The 13,278-nt window shown below is 38.2% G+C and overlaps 1 protein-coding gene across 1 annotated transcript; it reads right to left on the reverse strand.

The window, feature by feature from the left end:
- Nucleotides 1–1,150: 1,150 nt before the first annotated feature.
- LOC307122919 (SLAM family member 8-like) lies at nucleotides 1,151–12,490 on the reverse strand. Its single transcript, XM_079811256.1, has 4 exons — nucleotides 12,409–12,490; nucleotides 4,335–4,646; nucleotides 3,338–4,165; nucleotides 1,151–1,423 (listed from the first exon to the last, which is right to left on the reverse strand). Exons 1-3 carry the CDS (start codon nucleotides 12,470–12,472, stop codon nucleotides 3,879–3,881), a joined length of 663 nt encoding a protein of 220 aa, XP_079667382.1. The 5' UTR covers nucleotides 12,473–12,490; the 3' UTR covers nucleotides 1,151–1,423; nucleotides 3,338–3,878.
- Nucleotides 12,491–13,278: the final 788 nt, after the last annotated feature.

Genomic DNA, 13,278 nt, shown 5'->3' on the forward strand with positions numbered 1-13,278 from the left:
CAGTGGCTCTACAATAATCATACAATGCGACGACAATAGTTTTTGTGCGCAAAAAAAAATCAAAATAACACCTTTATCCAACTTGTTCTTGTCTTCCGTGTGCGCCTCCACGACGTCAACACCAACGCCAGCTGACTCTACGCTGAACCGGTGTGTGTCATGATGCACACTTGAGTTTGTTATTAACCAATTAGACTATACAATTTAGATGTTTGAAAACCACCAAACTGACCCCAAACCAACCCAAAATTTTGTCCACCTGCCCAAACCCGTTTTTAACCGCACAATAAAATTCAAAACCGCCCAATCTGGCAACACTGATTTCAGAGCGTCAAGTCACGTGATTTGACTTGACAGCTCGTCCTCGCTCGCTGCACAGCAGCGCAAGAAGCTACAGACACTGTTTTTTACGTGATTTAACATATGTTGATCGAACGAGTTGCAAAAATATAATTAGGAAAGTAAGGATTGCGTTTATAACGTGATCTAACATAATATTTGACAGTGCCCAGGGCCCCTTAGATGTCCTGTGCCCCTGGGCAAGTGACCAGTTGCCCTAATGGTTAATCCGGCCCTGTTAATCACCCCTTGGGGTCCAGCGGACTTTTCCTTCATTTTTAAAAGTGTTCCCTTCATCTCAGGGATATGAGACTCTGTGACTTTTCCTAAATAATCTATCTAAACATGCACAACGATTTGGTTGTTCTAAAGGTGTGTAAAAAAAAATACCATTTAAGGTCCTCTGGGTCAGATTGACCCCCACATTGAAAATGAATGGAGAAAAAAAACTTTTTTTTTTTCACTTTGTTTGTCACAAAAATAAAACAAAATCCAATATAAATCTGAAAAATTCTACATTTAAATCAAGGTCTGGTCCTAGAGCATAAACACAAAGTGGAACAAACTTTCTATCTCATACACACACACGCACATGCACACACAAATACACACGTGTGTGACAGTAACAGAGCGTATTTGTATAGAAATTGGCAAATAAAATCAACAAAACTGGCATAAATCTGAAAAATTGCCATACATAAATGAAGGACTAATACTAGAGCACAAATGCAACATGGAACAAACATGTTCACTCACACACACAAACACACAGGTGTCTGGGGCAATTTTTTGATTTTGGTAATGAATGGAAAAATGTTAAAAATGTTTTTTATTTGTTTGTCAAAAAAATGTTAATACATCCAGTATATATCTGAAAATTTCTACATTTAAATCAAGGTCTGGTCCTAGAGCATAAACACAAAGTGGAACAAACTTTCTATCTCTCTCTTTCTCTCTCACACACACACACAAACACACACACATGTTTGTGACTGCAACAGAGAGCATTTTTATAAAAATTGGCAAATACAATCAACAATTAAACTACAATCAACTAATACTAGAGCACAAATGTACGGAGCCCCTAAAGGGATGTGGTGGTGGAAAAAATGTAGGATGGGAGGATTTTTCCCCCCAAAATCTTTTGCGTTCCCTCGTAAAACGTTTGCGTTCCCTCGCAAAGACAGATGTCCCGCGGGCCGTTTCAAACAGCTCAGAACGTTAACAATGGAGCGGTTAAAGTTATTTTGAACTTGGACTAAAGTAGGATAGGCTACAGTGAGTGCTTAGTTCAATGAGTTCGGTGAGCTAAACGTTGTTAAAACACAATGTCTCTTTAACGTAGACAACAAGCTGCAACCTAATTTTCCTCAAAACGAGCCTTATAATATAAATTGTTCTTTATGAGAAGGCGGCTGAGAGACAAGTCCAAAGGGACTGTCTGCAAAGTGCAAAACCTGAAAAGCTACTACAAGTCATTAACTTCAGTGTTTCACACATAGACCGTAAAAAAATATGGACGACGCGACTTCATTGACTTCCGCTGACCAAAGTTGAAGCTTTCATAGGCCCGCTCACGGCGCTGACATCTTGGGACCGAGTCTGCGCAGTGGTGATCTCGGGACCGGAGTTGCGCAGTAGAGAACAGGAAGTAGAGGCGCGATTATCAAAAGCCCGCCCACACTCTCGCAGATGCAGAACAATTCATTATGTTGGTGTGAAATAAACAGTTATGGAAGTGTATAAATTAAAGCTAAAGCTCCAATCTCCTCCCAAAAATCCAGAAAAAAGTCCGTTAGTGCCTCAGTGACAAGTTCATTCAGAGAAGCCGTCAATCTCAGCTGTCAATCATGACGTCACACCCCTCGTTTTTATAGCATCAAATAACTCACTAAAACTAAACTTATTTAAAAAACGAACACTTGAAATGAAATTATTGTAATAAAAACTGCATAAAATGACAGAAACCATCTTTAGGAAACAATTATTTGAAGTGTAATTAAATTGTTTAGTGTGTCTCGTGCCCATTCTAATACATGGAGAGGCGGGGTTTAGGAGCTATACTGGGACCGGCCACCGGGGGGCGATCGAGGCCCGAAAGCTTCAATTTCTGACTGAAGCACTACAGGCTTGGTTTCACACTGTCTCCAAATTCCGTTTACACATCAATGGTCACTTGGTTTGATAAAAACATTTAGTTTGATAAAATTTGCTTTTGCATAATTGTTAGGATTTTTTTATTATGAATAAACTTCACTGAAACGCACTGTAGGCTACTGTCACCAAATTCAGTTCACACATCCCGCTCTCCTGCTGGTTATACTACAACGCTTAGTTTGGCAAGTAATAGCACATAAAAATAATACAAGTAATAGCACATAGCTATAGGCCTATTCTTTACACAAATTATGTTGGTACCCAGCTAAAATACAGTAGTTGCAACCATAGCTTTATGATAATTGCTTACTGATTTTGATGGCATTACACTGTATACTGTATTAGTATATTGTAGTAGGAGAGCATTGATGTGTAAACTGAATTTGGAGACACAATGTGTAACATTGTTATTGCCTATTTTTAGTAACGCTTTTCAGGTTTTGCACTTTGCAGACGGTCCCTTTGTACTTTTCTCTCATATTACTAGGCTCGTTTTGAGGAAAATTGGGTTGTAGCTTGGTTAAAGAGGTGTCATTTGTGTTTTAACAACGTTTTTAGCTCACAAGTTATTGATCCGGGAAGTTCAAATCTGTGAATGCATTGCCAACTTTACTGAACTCCGAACTAAGCACTGACTGTATTTATTTATAGCTTCTTAAGCCCAAATTCAAAATAAAACTCTAACCGCTTCATTGTTAACATACGCTGTTTGAAACACTGACAGCGGGACATAGCAAATATCGCGAGGGAACGCAAAAGATTTGGGGGAAAAAAATTCCTCCCATCCTAAATTTTTTCCACCGCCACGTCCCTTTAGGGGCTCCGTACAACATGCATGTACACACACTCACACAAACATATATTCACAAAATATATAACAAAGTTATGAGGAGAAGTTGAAGCATCATGAAAAAATGAAGTGAAAATGAAGTCCATATGGACCTCTGCTGGATATATGTGGTCATTGCACTTTCTTTCTTTAACTATAATTCCTAAGGTTTTTCCACAAACCTGCAGATGGCAGCATTCTATCCCTAACAAAGAGCAATGTCCAAAAACAATTTACATTTAATTAAGATCATCATTTAAGTGATTTTGTCATGAAAAAATTACTTTTAATGAGCCAATTTATCGCCTAGTTAAGTAATTGTGCAGTAAATAGGTAAGAAAAACTACCAAATATCCACAAAACACAGCATAAATGTATAGTTGAGAAGTAAATTAAAAAAATGATATATAGTTTCCCATGTAATAAATGTATATTTCCTTATGCAATGGCTCTGTAAATGTTTGGGGTCCATCTGACCCCATGGATCAAAAACGTAAACCCTGCTTGAGGGGTGATTAAGGGTTAAGTATATAATCCTTAGAGAATTTAAGAATTAGACATTTTTTACACAGAACCTTGAATCCTCCGGTTTCCCTCTGCACTCTACAGTCTTGATGGTGTGTTTGGTGCTGACGGTGTTGTTGGCGGTGCAGTTGAGTGTAGCTTTCTCTGATAGATTGACGTCGATAATCATGTTTGGTCCAGTCGTGACCAAATCGCCGCTCCAGCTGTAGGAGGGATTCGGATCGCCGGACGCCTGACACCGAAGATGAAACGTGCAGATGTTATTTGACTTCATCCAGGAACCATTGGACTCAATCTGTACATCTTTGATGAGATCTGTAGGAGAAAAATATACAAAAGTTGTTTCCTTAATAAATAAACTATTTAACTTAAGGTGAATGACTTTGGACTCATTTAACTTCAGTTCTTGAATGTTTGTGTTGTTTTAGAATTTGCTATTTACATCACAGCATTGACAGGGTGAATATTAAGTTATTAAACTCACCATGAACATGCAGCACAATGAGTTTTGTTGGAAGTTGACCAAATTTGTTTACCGCAAGAATAGAGAAGATTCCAGAATCCTGGAGTTTCAGGTCTTCTACTGTTATACTAATACTGTCCTTATTCATCTTTAACCTTTCATGAAATAACCGAGGATCCAGCCGTGTGATCTGACCTCTGTCATACTCTGCAAGTGCAGTCTCATTGTATTTCCATATTACTTCAAGAGCTTCTTTTGGATAATCAGCAATTAAATCCAGCGAGTCTCCGACAGCTTTGTGCACATGAACACCTGCACCATCAGCACGTGACCCTACAATACACAACAATTACAGATTACAAAATCATGTCATGCTTTCACATTCAACATAAGTGTAGTAAAACGTTGTTTGTACGGGAAGAAGGAGGCGGGAACCGGCGGACAATCAAAAGAACTTTTAATAAATAAACACAAACTAAAATGGCGGCGACAGCCCCTCGCGGACGACTGTCGCCTACCTACATACAAATAAACATAAAATGAAAATAATAAGCTGCAGCCCCTCACGGTCGACTGCAGCGTGCACATAACAAAACGTAAATAAAACTCAACATAAAATCCAGGCCTGGTCCTCTCTCGTCCCTCACTGTTGTTGCTCCTACTTTATAGTCCCTTGCTGCGTCCCAATTCGCATACTATCCGTGCTAAATAGTATTCGAAAAAAGAATTAGTATGTCCCAAATCGTAGTATGTTGAAAAAAGTATTCCAAAGATTCCCGGATGGTTTACTATTTCCGGTCAGAATCCGAAGTGCAGATCGATGCGCACTCTAACGGCTGATATTGCCCACAACCCATTGCGAGATGGACGAGGATTCGATTAGAACTACAAACGCGGATAAAAAGTGTTTAAAAAACTACAAACATGACGGTTACGCGAGTCTGACGGTTAAGTGGAGAGGATTAGATAAAGTGGTTTGAGTGAGCAATTATCAGTATTTAACCGGACGAAAAGATATTTATTCAATATTATCCACATTATATTTCACCTGCAGCAGCATTGAGAACTTTTGTAATGATACGTTTGGCCATTAACTTTGCAAACACATGAGAGGAGTCTAAAGACCCACGAAAGGCAGATCAACGAGCGACTACATTTCTCTCCGATACGGTAGGAAATTAAATTTAAAGTGGGGGATTTGAACTGTGACGATGATTGACATTTTAAACGGTGACGGGACGCACGTAACAGAGTCCGTTAAAGATGACGAAGTAGTATGTCCCAAAGCTTGCATACTCTTCTGCTACACACTCAAAAGTATGTACTTTTTCTTCACAAAAAGAGTACATACTTTTAGGACGTAGTATAAGTAGGCGAATTGGGACGCAGCACCTCACTCCTCCGCAAGGGCCGAGATCGCTGCAGCGCGCAGCTGGCGCTCATCCTCCCTGATGAGCGCCGCCTCGTCCCGCCCTCACGGTCCCTCGGCCTCGCTGCCCGCCACAATAAGATTCATTAAATACCAGTTTGACACCACCATCAGAACCAATGAGAAAAGGGAACAGAGAAAGATGACAAATATGAAATGCCCCATCAAAAGCCTCACAGCATTTGAGTTGAGGTTTCATCACCACAGACCATCTCACACTTCTCACTAATTCACTCTTATCTTCTGGAGAACGGCACGCCAGCACAGTCAGACTGAAGAAGAACTGTATTCCTCCAGATATCTGAATGCCATGGCCTGTGATATTTGCACAATGACTCTGTATTTTTCAGCCCTTGTCTATTCTCGCTCTACAGAGGAAGTTTCACACCTCCTCCTCCTCCATCACTCTTGCTCTATTTTCATTGTGTGTATTTACTCTTCACCACATCACCTCAACAGCTGCCTATTGTTTTATAAATGTTGCACGCTTGAAAAGAATATATTCTTCCATTGCACTGAATGCCAAGTGAAGTAAACCCTGAAATAACATTAATGCTGGTTGCAACAGAATAACGGTCAGAATATTCTCAAGATAAGGCTTGAGGTTTCCTGAGCTGAACTGTAGTGTTTTCTCACAGATGAAACACAGATAAGACTAAAACACAACATGCGTTATCATTTAGCTCAAATGTAAAATTAAAAAGCATTTCAACTTAAATAAAATCCTTTAAAACATGCATTGCATTAATAAACATGTAATGGCATTTACTTCACGTTCCTATGCCATACAGATTTACACACTTATAAACAAACACATAAATACACATCTACATAGTGTGTGTGCCTGTGGATCCAAAAGCAGTTTTTTTTTTCAGGTGCATGTTAATTCCCATAAACACCAAATACAAATCGGGAAGTGTCTTACAGTCAGTGGAGGAAGTACTGAATCTCAGTACTTAAGTAAAATTACAAATACCCAGAGATATATTTACTTTAGTAAGTAGAAGTACCACAATGACAACCCTACTTAAATAAAAAGTACCTGATTTTAAATGTACTTTAAGTATTAAAAGTAAAATTACTTGCATAATGTATTCTCTTAATGTCTATATTCTAATAATTAACAAAACAAAACAAAAAACACTATGGGCTGTGGCATTTTAGCTAAGTTAGTTTTGAGTTAATCTAATTATGCTTACCATCTGTGGCCCAGTTTACATTCTGACTTACAATTCTGGTTATCGGGTGATCTGCAGAGTTAATTATTCTGAAGCAATATTCTCACCAGTGTTCATTCAGCTTTGACGTATTTAAATCTGCATATTTGTGACATTTTAACCTTTTATAAAGGGCATTTTCCCCCTAATCTTATTAAATATAGGATATGCTTCATTTTTTTATTTTAGATTCTTAAATTTGATCAATACATTAAATTAGAATGAGACAATATAGGGCTGTTACCAATCAAATTAAATAATTTACACTGAAAAATTACAACTGCATTAAATAATGTTATGAGATTGTTTTAAATATTTTTTTGAATACATATAAGAAATGTTGGAAAGAATGTTTAGACATGAAACTAAACTGCCAGTAGGTGGCGGCAGGTCTTAATGAGTGAATCATTGAGTCGATTCGTTCAAACGGCTGATTCGTTCAGGAATGAGGCAGAGGCGGTCGTTTATGAACAGGTAATTGGATCTTTGATTCAACCGATTCATTCAAAACGCTGAATCATTCAGTAACACACTGTTGCTGTGAGATGCCTTATGGTTCTGCTGTGATCTTTGTTTGGAACTATTTTCGCTGCTGAAATTTAACAAAAACAGTCCATATTGCATCAAAAATGTAAGTGACTTTTTGTTAATTAATTGTTTATGGAACTGTCATATGAAATCAGTGACACATTTTCAGTCGTGATGGTATTGAGGAAAACAACACTCTTGTTAGTGTGATGTTTTTAACTGTATTATATGTTATAAATATAAAAACTCCACATTTTGAATCATTACTACACTGTAAAAAAATTTGTTTGGGTAAAATTGTGAAAATTGATCATTACATATTGGCTCAAAAAAGGACTTACAAATAATTATCCCCATGCAAAAAAAGATGCATTGTACTAATCATAGCTTAAGGTCTTCACTCAAAATTAAAATTTTATATTCACCGAACATATTTAATTGTGCTCAGTCAATCTATGAAGTCAAAGTGAAAAATCCATGTTGGACGAACAAAGCCCTACATCCGAAAAACTGTAGCCTGACGTCGTCATACTCAATTCTAGTCGGAATTTGAGTCTGATACTGCTCGGCTGTGATTATGGGGTGTGTTTCAACCGAACCAGGAAAGACCTCAATTGGATAGACCTACAACCAATCAGAGCAACGGAGCGACGCATAACGTTAGTTGTCAAATGTCAACAGAACTCAACTGCACTGTGTTGCCATGTCCGCGGTTTGAATTGACCCCAATTATGTGATCATCTGTGTTTATCATCTGTCCATCATGTCTAAAGCCCACCCTGACAATTTGATTGGTCCGAGCAGCTTCTGTTCGGGCATAAATACTCCTCTACCAATCAAGTCCAGACCGATCTGCCTGCGTTAAAATGTTGTGGGCAGGGCTAAGTTCGACTGGCATCCAGGCTAGAAAAACTGTGTATGCATGCGCAAAATGCGCTTGAGGAAAACCGTTCATGTGACCGAGAATAGAGAGATATTCATCGTCACAAGACGTTGGTGAGTATTGAGCACTGAAATTATTCTCCAGAGTTTTGCTTTATGACCAGGTATGAAGTTTAAAAGACATTTTGTAGAATCACGAGTTCATGCATTCATTGGTTTCATGAGTGTGTTCTCGTTTACCACATAATGATCTAATGATAGCCAATAGTTTTATTTTCCTCATGTCTTATATGTCTAAAATAATAGGTAATAAGTAAATTAAGTCATTTGTGTGATATGTGCGGCATGCGACTGTTGAACACAGTGCTGTTATTGCATTTGGCGTCGGCCTCTTTCAGGGCTTGAGTTATTGCCCTTTAATATGAAACACGTCAAGCTCGTGATTTTCTTATTCGTCCATTCATTCGTCTCATCCTCATTATATAATGAAGAAACTTCTGTTCTGTCATTTGTCAGATGTGATGCAGGGGAACTTTGTCATTAATGTTATTTGCAGGTTTTGAATTAAATTGTATCAATTCACAGAAATTCAATTTGGCCAACTGGAAAATTTAGATTTAGATCGGTCACTAGAGAATTTTAAATTGGAGAGGCCTGACATTTATTACAGGGTTAGTAAATTACATTTTTCCATTGGCTCAACATATTATTTCTAATTGAGCCCATGTTAACAGACTGCTGCCACAATGGATACAATTCAGTTCACAGAAATTCAGTTTGGCCAATTGAAAAATTTAGACGTGATCGGTCACTAGAAAATTTTGAATTGGAGAGGCCTCAAATTGTTTACAGTGTGCAGTATGTGGCTGAGTTTCTCTGTGTGAACAGCACTCATTTGTTTCCATTTTCTCCTCATGAGGCTGCGGAGAGCCTCAACAGCGCAACCTTTAGTAGTGGGAAGTTCGGATCATTTTACTGATTCGGATCTTTTGAGTCTCGTTCAGCAAAATGAACGAATCTTTTTTCGAGTCATTTCGTTCATTTCAGAAAAATATAATTAAAATGACATGTTAAATAGCCCAACCCATCTAGTACTTATGAAAATGTAAAACCAAATAAAAATAAACTATAGGGTACTGCAACCAAAGCCAAAAGATAAGAAACTGAAACGTTTAATTAATTGATTAGTTGTTGGGTCAGGCTATTGCAGTCTAACTCTGTTAGTTCACCTCACCTCCTGATCCAAGACATTCTTTCTTTTGCAACTTCATATTTATCACGTTTGTTCTCCGCCTCTCGTGTCTTCGAACTCTTCGAGACGTTAGTTGTCGACTCGTCTGTGTCTGACTCTGATCTGGGGCTGGACCATGTGACACAGGTCCGGGAACAGAATGATTAGTTCATCTTTCGAGTCTCGAGTCTCGAGTTCGGGTTTGAGTCTTTCGTTCTTCCTGTCAGTCCCATAGAGTCTATGCTGTCAGTAGCGGAAACAGAAAAGATTAGTTCTTTCGAGTCTCGAGTTCGGGTTTGAGTCTTTCGTTCTTCCTGTCATATTCTCAGTTAATATCAGACATAAACAAATATGGGAAATATATTGACTATTCAAGTCTAACATCACAAATTCAAGTCAACTATTACTCATTTTGAATCATATAGCGCAAACACACACACACACATATATATATATATATATATATATATATATATATATATATAATATGTGTGTGTGTGTGTGTGTGTGTGTGTGTGTGTGTGTGTGTGTGTGTGTGTGTGTGTGTGTGTGTGTGTGTAATATGTTTTTGTATAGGTGCTATAGGCCTATAAGCTATGTTACAAAGTAGAGCTGCAACTAACGATTATTCTTTCTGTCGACTAATCTAACGATTATTTTTTTCGATTAGTCGACTAATCTAACGATTATTTTTCCAGATTAATCTTATTATTCTTTTTTACTGATTATTGTATTTCAAAGAGGGTAGTGAATTTGTATATTATTTTAACATGAAATCAATGAATGATGACAATATTAATTGTATTTCAGGAAGGGTAGTGTACATAGTATGCCATTTTATAATGAAATATATGAACACAGGAAGCTTTTTAAACATAATATATAATGATACTATTCATCATAAAATGTATACAGAGTAGGCCTAATTAGGAAAAGTTGTTTACTATTGTAGTTGAGTATGATTTACTTATTGATTTGTGTCAATAGTAAACGAAAATGCACTTTTATTTATCTGCAAAAGGTTCACATACAGGAGCTTTCAGCATAGTTTTAATGTATAACTAGTCGTCTATTTTGAAGATACATGTGCATAAACAACGACTAAAGCGGCCAGAAGTTTTTGCCCAAACTTCAAAGACACATTTAAATTATTAAAGCTAGAGGCATATCTTAACTTTAATGTTACTTTAATCATGCAAACTACCTAATATACAGCATGTTATTATGCATATGTGTTTGGGACAGAGGGGAACCAGGTCGCAATTACAGCAGATATATGCAGCCCATAATAAATAAAAGCACGAGACGTACTGGGGTCGGAGAAGAACCCCGGAAAATGTGACCATCTGTTGCAATACACGCGCCACGGTTCAGCTGCGCGAGAGAACACTGGCAGCAGGGTTGCCAGGTTTACACAACAAAACCCACCCATTCGTTACTCAAAACAAGCCCAATCGCGTTTCGGGGAGGTTCTCTGGTAAACATCGCGTTCGGGGGGTTAAATATGTGTGTTTTTTTGCTTCAACCCGCGGACATGAGACGCAGCCCGCGGCAACAGTGTAGAAGTAGCTCAATTCAGCGGAAAAAAGCGGACTTGGCAACACTGACTGCAGTGTGAAAGCTCCCGCTCTCCACGCGCACAGCTCCTGCTCTGCCACCGCGTGCAATGTGAAACCGGCGTTACAGAGCGAACAAAGCACAGTTTTATTCGGCTTCTGTGTAAAGTACTCCCACACTTTTGAATGTCGCGGTCTGGCTTTATATGATAAATGATCATTTTCACTATGCCCGGGAGCAGAAGCTGCCATTATTCTAGATCGTCTGTTCCATTCTAGAACGTAAATAATGTGCAGCCGACGCCTCGACGCATTTCACGCACGTCGACGTATTTTCGTAGTCGACGTCATCGACGACGTCGACGCGTCGTTGCAGCCCTATTACAAAGGTTTAGGTAACATTTTTAAACTGATTTTTATTCATTAATAACACAAGGACAAAAAATAATAATATAACTCAATAGAGAAAAATAAAATACAGTTGATTCAAAACGAGTAATAGTCTAATTGACTTGAATTTGTGATGTTAGACTTGAATAGTCAATATATTTCCCATATTTGTATATGTCTGATATTAACTGAGAATTATATATAAAAAAATAAAAATAAAATAAAAAAATAACTACGTGCTTGTTAGTAAAAAGGTTGTGAACTAGTGTTCAATACAGTGACAAATTCACGTGTCAAAAGAACGACTCAAACGTCAAACCCGAAAGACTCGTAAGAACTAATCTTTTCTGTTTCCGCTACTGACAGCATAGACTCTATGGGACTGACAGGAAGAACGAAAGACTCAAACCCGAACTCGAGACTCGAGACTCGAAAGATGAACTAATCATTTTTGTTCTTTTCAGTACAGATTCAGCGTAATGCACATGCGCGGTCAACACAAAATGAACGGTGAATCACTCTCTGAGACAACTCGGTAGTCCCGAGTCGAATCGTTCATGAACGACACATCACTAGCAACCTTACCGTTAGTTCATTACAAGAGGACAAGCGTTATCAAGCCCTGAAATTGATCAGAAAATGTAACGAAAATGTAATGTAATGTTGTAGAAATGTAGTAGAGTAGAAAGTATAATAATTGCTGCAAAATGTAACGAAGTAAAAGTAAAAAGTATGCACTATTGATTCTACTTAAGTAAAGTAAAGATACGTGAAAAATGTACTTAAGTAAAGTAACGAAGTATTTGTTACATTCCACCACTGCTTATAGTCTGATGAGACTTTAACTGATGTTTCTACTCACCCTGGAGAAGGAAAAGCAGGAGAACTGCTAAACTGGAGCAGCAGGACTCTGGAAAGATGTTCATGTCCGGACGTTTAGACGACAGACTGAGGCATCTGAGACTGAAGAGAGAAAACGACTTCCTCACAGCGACCGCCTCGAGTCTCTCAGTTTGAGCACATTTACCCACTGTCCTGTAACACACATCATTCCTCTTTTTGCCACACGAGAGAGGGCGCCATTGTGCCAAAAATAGTTATTTTATATATTTTAAATAATCAAAAGTTATTTGTTTGATTATGAAAGAAAACATTTGTATTTCACTTGTGTTTAGCATTTTAAAAGAGTAAAAAAAAAAAAAAAGGTTTATCATTATTGGTCTATGACTAAAGCAGATTGAGGTGGAAAGTGTTCTGGGGCGCAGAACAGAAAAAGCAAAAGGGGAAATGATAAGCTTCACCTATTTTCACATGCTTTCACATGGGGGGGTCACATGCTTTTCTCCAAAACACGATGGGAACAATTATTTCTTGAGTCTTCTCCTTTAATGCCTGATGAGTTTGGAGATTTCAGAGACCATTACTCCATAATCTCTCCAGATCCCTCAGATTCCCAGATCTATGTTGGCGCTTCTTCTCTTCAGTTCAGCCACTCATTCTCTTCAGGGTTCGGTCAGGGACTGGGATGGCCATTGCAGATGCTTGGCTTTGTGCTCAGTGACACATTTTTGTTTCAATTGTGATGTTTGTTTTTGGATCACTGTCCTGTTGGACGATCCAAACATGGCCCATTATAAGATTTCTAGCACAGGCTGTCAGGTTTGGATTTTTTTATCTGTTTTTTATCTGTTGTTTGATCGAGTCCATAATGCCATGCATCCAGTGGTGTAGT

The sequence above is a fragment of the Gobio gobio genome (genome assembly GCF_949357685.1).
Source record: "Gobio gobio genome assembly, chromosome: 2".
Taxonomy (NCBI): Eukaryota; Metazoa; Chordata; class Actinopteri; order Cypriniformes; family Gobionidae; genus Gobio; species Gobio gobio.

Bases quoted from the DNA above. Each gene is read 5' to 3' on its own strand.
- LOC307122919 (XM_079811256.1), bottom strand. From the start codon at position 12,472: ATGAACATCTTTCCAGAGTCCTGCTGCTCCAGTTTAGCAGTTCTCCTG. The intron at 4,647-12,408 runs GTGAGTAGAAAC...TGTGTATTGTAG, and splicing joins CCTGCTTTTCCTTCTCCAGG to GGTCACGTGCTGATGGTGCA. The intron at 4,166-4,334 runs GTGAGTTTAATA...TTTCTCCTACAG, and splicing joins CATTGTGCTGCATGTTCATG to ATCTCATCAAAGATGTACAG.